Raw genomic sequence first — 10,732 nt, forward strand, 5'->3', positions numbered from 1 at the left:
CACACAGAATTTATCTGTTCTTTTCAATAAAAAAAAAATTTGTTAAATATTACTTTATATAAAAAACACACACTTTTCTTTTCAACTTTTATTTCTTTGATAATGTGAAAACAAACAAAAAAGTAAAATAAATCCTGAGTAACACCGGATAGAAAAATCTAGCACATATATATATATATATATATATATATATATATATATATATATATATATATATATATATATATATATCACACTCATACATAAATAACACAGATATGCATAGATGGTTATGCTTTCCATTGTATAAATAAACATCAGGAATTGCATCAGAAAAATTTCTTCAATAAAAAAAAAAGGATGATTCTCTCACCGAGTTAAAGTTTTCATTTTTTGTGTAAAAAAAAAAAAAATCGAAAATCTTTATTGTTTTTGGTTACTTTGTTTTGTTTTTTTTTTGTAAAATAATCAATAACATTTGATTAAAAATCCATACTATTTTGAAGTCCGTATTTTTTTGATAAAAATCAATATTTGTTTGAAAAATCAATATTTTTTTGCATCAAAAGGGAAAAAAGTCAGAAAATCATTTTCTTTGGTTGCTTTGTTTTTTTGTAAATCAATCAATAAAATTTAATTATAAGTCCATATTATTTGATGAAATCCATATTTTTTTTTTGTTGGGGGGGGGGTCAAAAGCAAAAAAAAAAGCAGAAAATTGTTATTTTCTTTAGTCATTTTGTTTATGTAAATTAATCAATAAAATTTGATAAATTCCATATTTTTTTTATATTTTTTTTTGTTAAAGTCCATTTTTGGATTTTTTTATAAACTTCAAGTTTTTTTTGTTTAGAAACCAAAATTGTTTTCCTTTTTAGGAGAGTTAGCTCAGCAGCTTCCTCAGCTTGAAAAAAAAAATTATTTATGCTGAAAAGAACATCAACCCCGAAATCAATCCACATTTTCCCGTTGCTCCTTTATCAATCAGACATCCATTTCCATTTTTTTTTGATCATGTGATCATCAGACAAACTCTGGCTCATCATCATCATCATCATCTGAAATAAAAAGAAAAGTTATACGTTATCAGTGGATACACATATTATTAACAGATAAATAAGATTTATTTCTATCAAATTAATTTTTTTCTCTTTTATACGCATATTTAATTTTACTACATTTGTCTACAATTAAGACACTTGTCATGGAACAACATTTTTTTGTTTCATTTTAAAAAGACACAACGGGGGGGGGTCTGAATTTTTTAGATAAGGATTGGTTATTCATATTTTTTGGATTCATTGGACTACTCTTCTCATCTGGAGTGCCATTTTCATGTTTGGATTGCTGTAATCGCTGACCTTGTCGAACTCAGGAATGTTTCTGTCGAACTTGGAAATTTGAATGAAATTTCGAACACAACCTTTTATTTACTTCACGGGAGTAGCATACTCTTGTTCCTTCAGCCATGATTGGATAGACGTCCTAAATAATTCATATTTATATCCTTTATTTATTTATTTTTTTAAGTCTGCAAGGATCCGTGGCATAGTAGTTAGAGTTCTTTGAAAAAATCAATTGTAAAAATGATATTCTCCTGAAGGTTCAATTCTCAGTGTGGGCGACCGAAAAATACAATTGCGAATTACTTATTAGGACCTCTATTCAGTCATGGTTGACGGAACGAGTGCATGCTACACCTTGAAGTAAATAAAAGGTTCCGTTCTAAATTCCGTCCAAACATCTAAGTTTGAAAAATTCCTGAGTTCAACAAAATAGACCTGAAGAAGGTTGGATGTTACATTGACCGAAACATCGTGAAAATGACATTCAAGATGAGAACAAGAGTCCAATGAATCCAAATAATACCAACAAGGGGAGATAAATCAATTTCAGAATCACAACAATACAATATCACAAAATAAAATATTAATTATCTGAACATTTACTGAATTAAAACAAAATTAAGCAATTTTTAATTACACAAAATAAAATATTAATTAACTAAATATTTATTGAATTAAAACAAAATTAAGCAAATTCTAATAGCACAAAATAAAATATTAATTAACTGAATATTCATTGAATTAAAATAAAATTAAGAAAATTCTAATATTACAAAATAGTCCTTTTTTAAAATTTTTTTATGTGAAAATTCAGAAAGGAATGAAAGTTGTCAATGGAATGCAACTGACATTTTTCTGTTTTGTTTTGTTTTGATAAAACATTTTGACACTTGTACAAACATTACTGTCACGGGACAAAAAATAATTTATATTTTGTGTTATTAAAAATTTCTTAAAAAATGTTTTCTCAAACAAAAAATAATTTATATTTTGTGTTATTAAAATTTTCTTAAAAAATGTTTTCTCAAACAAAAAAACATTTCAATTTCATTAAACTATAATTTCAAAAATCTTAGATTTTGACAAGTTTCATTTCAGGATGGAACGATAAAATTGTTGCCCTAGAAAAGACGGCATTTCCGTTTGATGAAACTGGTTTTCTTTTTTTTTGTTGTTGCAGACCATCTACTAGTTGATAACTAGATAGAGCGATAGGAGCTTTCTATCATGCCTGAAAGTGACATAATGTTTAACAAGCGAGATCGGAGATGTGCCGCTGTACAACTCATGCTCTGTACTGAGGACCATTGCCAGCACCCTCAAAATGCAAATCCGGATGGTCCAACGTTTGAGGGCACAGCTCAACAAAGTTTCAGCCGCAGTTATGGTCTTTGGTGTGGTTTTAAGTGAAGGCCACATCATGCCACCTCACATCTCCGAAGTCGGCTTGAAAGTCAACACCAAAGTGTACATGAATGTGCTGAAGAGTGTGGTGATCCCCTGGTGCAATCAGGTGGCCGCTGGCAGACCGTGGGTGTGGCAGCATAGCTCAGCGCCAGCGCACAAATTCTAAAAAATCCAGACTCAGCTTCGGAAGAAGTGCTACGACTTTGTACCCTTCTCTCACAGCCCCCTCTTCCCCGACCTGAATCCACTGAACTACTTCGTTTATTCAGACGTTGAGAACATCACCAACATGACCTCCTACAATACCAAAGCCAGTCTGATCGTCGCCATCCACCAAGTATTTGCCGAGCTTCCGCCGCCTGCGCTTGAGGAAAAGGCATGCTTCTAGTTCCAGACCTGTATCGAGGTGGTGATTGAGGCTGAAAGCGGCTACATTGAATAAATACATACATGCTCTACTGCATAATCAAGTTACTTGAATTTATTTTTTCAATAAAAGTTGTAGTGTTGTTTTTTTTTAGGGCGACAATTTTATCATTCCACCCTCTATTTCAGAATTTTTGTGTAAATAAAACACTTTTTAAAAAATTATATTTTCTTAATTTTGTTTTAATTCAATAAATGTTCAGATAATTAATATTTTAATTTGTGTTATTGCATTGCTGCGAGTGTTACATTGCATTGTCTCCCCCTGTTGTGCGTTCTTTAAAATGAAACCAAAAATGTTGTCCTCACATTACATTTAATGCACAAGTGCTAACTTTACAATAGTTTGGATTGCATCATCGGTAATGTCTTAAAACTTGTATAATTGTGTTGTTCAAGACTTTGATGAGGGCAACCTTGCAGGAAGCAATAAAAGTGTTTTATTAACATTACTCTGTCATATTTGATAAGAGAGTCGATTGAACATAATCTTTTGTTCTACTTGTTGCTATCTAGGAATAATAAATATAAATTGCAATATAATATTATGTTGCTTTGGACTATTTTTATTATCAACATGATTTCTCTTTATATTATTGTGAAAGCAGATGGGGAGGGGAAGAACAGAATTACCTGGAATCAAGAATGTCATTGTGTTTTGTTTTACTCGACATTGTCCGGGAGCAATAAATATGAGATTACAATATTACTGTTAAAAGGGATATATCCAGTGTAATTATATTATTATTATTTTTTTTTTTCATCATTAAGACAAGGGAGAGGAATAGGTTGAGTGGAAGATAAAGAAAAGGTTAAGGAGAACGATGGAAAATGGAGTAGAGGAAAAGAGAGAAGGAAAAATAGAGGTTTTGGTACAAAAGATGTTACACAGATTATTTAACTTCTATTTAGTTTTTATGGTCCCGGGCAACGCTGGACAGCCCTGCTAGTTTCTATTGAATCAATTTTGTTTTTCTGTTGTCTATGTATATTTAGTGATGTAATGAATATAAGTATATCCGGGTATTTTCTCCCAGAATATTGTGATTGGTTGATTAAGTCATAAATATCGGCCGGTAGAGACATTCGGAAGAGACGTTGAAAGGTACACAAACCTCATGTTAAGAATTCCCACTTCGGTACTTATTCACATTGGCACTTATGGTGGCAAATAAAAGTAAAAATACAGAAAAGTCTGTATGTACATACTCATTATAGAACGAAGATATCATACTCCAAAAATCAGGTAAATCAATCAAGTAGTTTAATTTAAAACTAAGAAAATCCAAATTTACGATTTTTAGCGATTTTGCTGCTAAACTGTATTTAACATAAGGCTGATTTTTCACCTCGACATGTCGATTTGAGTTGCCCCCCCCTTTTTTTTATTTCATCAGATTTAATCATGACTGACGAAAACATTATGATTTGCTTAGTTTTAAAATTTGATTTTCTTGAATATAAAAAAAATATTTGATCAAATTACATGATTTTTAAAATATCTCATCTTCCTTCCATGATTGGTATGTACATCATACAAACATTTCTGTATTTTCTTTATTTTTAATTGCCACCATAAGTGCCAAGCTGAATAAGCACCCCAACTTCGACTATGATACTCATCCATACTGTGACATAACAAATTTATTACTCAAACTGAAGCAAAACAGATAATAGTACATATTCCTTTCCGAGATCAATTAAGATTTTATGATGCTCCGGATTGCTTTATCAGTAATGTCATAAAACTTATTTAATTGTGAGATTCAGGCCTTTGATGAGGACGATCCCACAGGAGCTGATAAAATTCACTATTTAATTTTTATTTAGTTTTATATGGTCCGGGGCAACACTGGATAGCCCTGCTAGCTTCTATTAAATTAATCTTTTTCTGTTTTTTTTTATGATTATTGAATTATTATACATTTGTCTACAGGTAAGTTATATAATTGTATGGTTCAGGCCTTTAAGGAGGATGACCTTGCTGATGAGGGTGACCTTGCGGATGAGGGTGACCTTGCTGATCAAATTTATGTTTGCAATCTTCTAACAAATTTCCATGTGTATCTGTGTCCATCTTGACTTTTTTAACTGGCAACAGAAAAAAAAAATATATATAAGGATATGAATATATGGCATAAGCACATTGACAAATTGTTTCCCGTTAGATTGCCGAAGTTAAGCAACATTAAGCCTGGCCAATGCTAAAACGAACTGCAAGCACTTGTGCCCCCATGACGTAAATACCCTCGACAAACCCGACAAGCAGCTAAAACCCACCCCTTCACAGTGGAGATCCCTAGATGTAGGAAAGCTTTCTACTCCAGTAGTTTCTTCCCGAGAACCGCTAGACTTTGGAATTCCATTCCGGCTCCCTGTTTCCTCAACTGTACTGACATGCAGAAGTTCAAGTGTAATGTGAACCGACATCTTACTGCCCAACTCCCTACATAGTACCCCAGTAGGTTATATCCCTGATAGTAGCCTCCTACACCAAAGTGGCAATGTGCCTTGTTTGGGGTGAAAATGTAATAAAAAAATTTAAAAAATGGGTGACCATTTGATAAGACCAGGCTCTGTATGTGCTCTGAAGCCTGGAGTGGGATGGACGCTACCAGGCTAATCTTGTCCAGGACATGCTGCATGAAATTATGCAGTGCCGCCTGATTAACGGACTCTCATTTATAGAAGGCAATCCAATACAGAGCTGTAACGGATCGACACTGAAGGCAATTAAGACATATAACAGAGGAGTGAGATATGTAGATACAGTATTTCTATCTACAATACCTTTTCTCCATGTTAAAAAACGACCCTGGTGTCTAACTCTGTCCCGTGGGGAGGCATTGTAAATAGGTACAATATAAAATGTGAGTATATGTGTGTGTTTGTATGCCTGCCAAAATTGGTATCATTTTAAAGCTCAGTCTCTTGGACAACAAATAGAAAAATTGGCCAAAAACATTAATTTTTTCCCTGTCAACTGGACCGCTTTTTACAGGGGGGGGGGTCACTTTTTTCATAAACGTTTTTGCAAGGCATTCAAACCTCGCATCACATAAAACACGTTATTTCGACCGTCCATGACGTCACAATCATGGTGGGCGCATTGATAAGACCGTTTGTTATTTTTCACCTTCTTTTCCTCTTGCACGTTACGGATTCGAGCCTACTTATTACTTATTACTTATTACTCCTAATTTTTTTTTAACTCAACCAACACCCTTACACACACCTCCACATACCTGGACAACGCCAGCCATCCAGGCTAGTTTATATATAAAAGGCCAAATGTGTATGTATTTGTTTGTTTATCTCGCAAAAACTTTTGATAGATACATCAAACTGTGACAAAATTAGTTTCGTTAGAAAAATCAGTCTCTCAAACGGCAAATATAAAAAAATTGGTCATTTTTTGCAAAGAGAGGTCAGTTTTTAGCGTTGATATTTTTGCAAAGTCATGTGCCTACTGATCTCAACGTATGTATAAAAGACGTCATTTCGAAGGCAGTGACGTTACATGTGCGCTGTAGACCAGATGGTTAATACATTTGCTTTTTTCACCTCCTTTTCATTTTTCATGTTACAGGTTTGAGCCTAGCTACTGCGGCTAATTTTTTATTTATAAATTTTTTTTTTGTGCTCGCACGGTTACTCATTGCTATTTTTATTATTTTTAGGAGGTTAGTTGCTCAATAGACTTTCTATACCACCTCTCCACATCCGGACAACACTGACTACACATGCTAGTTTATATATAAAAGGCACTGTGTGTGTATGTGTGTGTGTGTGTGTGTGTGTGTGTGTGTGTGTGTGTGTGTTTTCGTTCCCTATGAACTCTGAAATAGCTGGGCTGATTTTTTGAAATTTCACACAAATGTACTTTATGTATTTGAGGAGTATTCTTGGATAAGTTTTGTATCAAAATGCCTCTGATAATAAAAAATCCAAATAAAGAAGGACTAGTCCGATTTTGACTAAAGTTGACACTTTCATACAGCCTAACATCACAAGTGGGTTTGAGAAGTTTTATCACCGCACAAGCAGAAGCCATATAAAATCAACAGCAGGTTCTTTGATATAACAGGGGTGCGTTCGAAATGAATATTTTTGTTTAGAGCACAATTGAATCATGATACTTGATTTTTGTATTTTAAACATTAATTCAAGTTATAAAAAATATATATATATAAAGGGCAAAACTTCCGTGATCTAATGAGAACCAGTGTGTCAACGTGATTATACCATATTTTTTTCGATACTGATTCCGATTCCCTGATAAAATATAGACTGTTGAACATTTATTATTTAAACTAGGTGGACAAGTCAGGCACAGACTGAAGTTCATTTACCAAAAATAGTTGAATGCAGAAATAATTGTGAATTTTATGAATGATCTGATGGAGAATTTTTTTTTTTTTTTTTGAAGGGGTGTATCCTGTATATTTAGTAAAGCATTAGTGTATTCAATTTAAAAAGATGTTTTTTTTCTTCCCATGCCATAATTAACTCTAATGAATTACCTTGCAGCATTCATTTGTTAGCACATGTATTAACACATCCAGACAAACATGCAGTAAAAACAAGGCAGACACAAAACTTGGACCCTTTTTTTACTTTAGGATGGCAAAATAGGGGAGATAAATCATCTCAAATTATTTTTTGATTTTTTTTTCCCCCATAACTGATTTAAACAAAGACTTTAGCACTTTTGCATTTAAGCTTTCTTTGGTTTTCATTTTTGGAAAATTTTGATTGGAAGCAAGGGGAGACAATCATGAAATTTACAGAACATTTGCCAAGAATTTCTCCGGAAATGAACTTGGGTAAAATCTATTATTTTACTTTAAAACAGAAAAGAACTATTGATTTTAATTTTTGTTAATTTTTTTTTTTAAAATTTCACACATTTTTCCATTAGTGACTGTTTCAATTTTTTTTTATAAATCTTCATTTATCTGAAAACTGTTTGTTTTAATTTATTTTGAAATTTTAATTTATTACGAAAACTGTTTGTTAACAAAAAAAAAAAAAAGAAGAAAGGGTTCATTAAAAAATTAATATAATTCAATAAATGTTCTCATAATTTCTGTTGTATTAGTGTTACTGTATTAATGTATTTGCTTTGATATTCAAAAGAATTTTGCAAATGTCTGGCAAATTTTGTAATTGCCTTGCACCAAATCAAACTCTTCCACAAATGTAAATCAAAGAAAACTAAAACGAAGAAATGCCAAGACTTTTTCAACAACTTATTTTGGTGCTTTTACAACAAAAAAAAATTAAATTTCAAGTGAAACAAATGGTGCCTATGTGATCGTCTTATATCCAATAGTAACATATCCAAAAATTACGAAAAATGATAAGGAAGAAAAATAATTATTCATGAAAAACAGTTCCTATAAGGTTAAAAACAGTCTGAAAAGGTTACATGCTTGGTCGGACATATTCGGTCACGTGACGTAAGCAAAAGAGGAAGGAACTCAGTTGGAACAATTTGTAGTAGACAAAATTTATTCAGAAAACAAAATTTAAAAATAACGTTTTTGTTAACTGCTTTCAAAACTCATCGAAATTACTTTCTCGAAATTGGTATAAGATTTCCAGGAAATTAAAACTTAATTTATTCCTCTGTTAACTCACCAATTCAAATCGGTAGATTTTGAAACCAAATCACTAGATTTTACAAATGTCTTTTTTTCATGGATTATTATTTTTCTACCCTATCGTTTTTTGTAATTTTTGGATATTTTACCGTTTGAGACCTGACAATTGCGTATGTACCGTTTTACTTGAAATTAAATATTTTTCGTTATTATAGAAGCACCCTTATTTTTATATACAAAAACAACAATTTTTAAAACTTGTTTTAAAATAGAAATAAAGAAAAAAAAAAATTTTGTTATAAAATTTTTCATTAATATTGTTTCAGTTTCATTGTTTTTTTTTTCCTTTTTAATTATTTGTGCTGTGTCAACATTTTTATCACTTATAATTTGATTGGTCTTTCTTCTTTTCTGCACCCTCTCTCTCACAGATGTGATGTTGCTAGTCTCAGACTTTTCTATACATACTATTATAGTATGTGTTCTTTAGAATTGTCTGATCTATTCTCGGCACATTTGACTCATTGATCGAGTGGCCTCCACCAATTCGCTGTTTTGATATCTCATTTTAATACAGCTTCTTATTCCAGTAGCTTCTTTCCAAGAAGTACAAGCTTATAGAAGCCTTTTCGTGCTGATTGTCATCTACCTATAGGCCTGATCATTTTAAGACTAAGGTCGATAGACATCGCCAGTCTTTTGAAACAATCATCTTTCATTTTTGTTAACTCCTTACATCAAGTGGCTTCAGGCACTGTCTGAAGCAATTCCCTTCTCCCTCCCAAATAATTTTGTAAAAATAAATTGTTCTAAAAAAAGCAAAAATTGAAACTATAATTTGAGACAAGTTATCTCCCATACTTTGCCACCCTAAAGTAAAAAAAAAAAAAAGGACCGAAAACTCTGTGTAAAAGCTGATTTCTTTCCGTTTCTCTAAAATTATTTACCCAATCTATTCACAGAGATTCCTGTGCGAATGAGGGTTTTTTCGTGAACAAGTTGAGGTATGAGTTTGCGTGTAAATATCAGGACTCGACGCACAAACTATGTGGTCATCGTTGATACTGTGGCAAGTGTTTTCGAAGCCTAATCTTGAGTTGACCGATGACAAGGCGGAATATGGCAGGCCGTTTTTCTCAGCATCCGGGGACGGCACGTATTGCTCACCCTTATCTCGACTGCAGACATGGAATATCGGGCCACCGTAGAATCGGATCAGTGCAAACAGGGTGACCATCAACAGTGATGCTGTGGTCAACCAACTGGAGATCTGCAAGTGTAAAAAGGAAAATGAAAATTTAGCATCTAACATATAAAGTCTGACATAAATAGCATTTAAGCTGACATCAAATTTTGATTCTGACTAGCCAATTCTCATTTGTCATTGTTATACAATGTTATTGGCATTATAATCTAGCACATAAAGCTATCTTATTAAATTTTATAAGTTAGACCTAAATAGCATGTGAGCTGACATCTCAAACTTTGATTCCGACTAGCCAATTCTCATTTGCTATTGTTGTACAATGTTATTGGCATTATAATAATATGTGGCTCCCAACTTGTGTATTTGCAGCCCCATAGATTATTATGTGTGTGTTGCAGTTGAGAAAGACACCAATCATACTACCTGCAGCAACAAACATTTGATTTAAATAAAATACATGCTAAAATATTCCTTAATTTTCGGATTAAGTTATATTTGAAAAAAAATTTGAATTGCTTCAGTCAGCTGTAATTTGCAATTAAATGCAAGTCACACATTTCTTACTAGGTTTCTGTCTATAACTCTCATCCTCTACTTCTATATTGTTTGGTCCCTGCTATTGCTTTATAGTATATTAGCTGTATACACCTGGCATTGGCAGATCAAAACAATATACATCATATATGACGTCATAGCAGATGACGTCGTATGAAATATCAAAAGAAAGAAAATTGAAAGAGACAGACGAGAGAGAGAGAGAG

At 32.5% G+C, this 10,732-nt stretch overlaps 1 protein-coding gene across 3 annotated transcripts in view; it reads right to left on the reverse strand.

The window, feature by feature from the left end:
- Positions 1–237: 237 nt before the first annotated feature.
- LOC145291182 (uncharacterized) overlaps positions 238–10,732 on the reverse strand; it is a 134,329-nt gene continuing 123,834 nt past the window's right edge. For 2 of the 3 annotated variants that reach the window (XM_080136759.1, XM_080136758.1), the window contains 2 exons: positions 9,712–10,034; positions 238–1,037 (listed from right to left, as the gene is read on the reverse strand). In XM_080136759.1, coding sequence (XP_079992885.1) covers positions 9,717–10,034 — 318 coding nt within the window. In that variant the 3' untranslated portion in view covers positions 238–1,037; positions 9,712–9,716. The remainder of the gene's footprint in view (positions 1,038–9,711; positions 10,035–10,732) is intronic. The other variant, XM_080136760.1, reaches the window with a different exon arrangement.

Source organism: Euprymna scolopes, chromosome 12, assembly GCF_053919585.1.
Source record: "Euprymna scolopes isolate OS-2025 chromosome 12, ASM5391958v1, whole genome shotgun sequence".
Lineage (NCBI taxonomy): Eukaryota > Metazoa > Mollusca > Cephalopoda > Sepiida > Sepiolidae > Euprymna > Euprymna scolopes.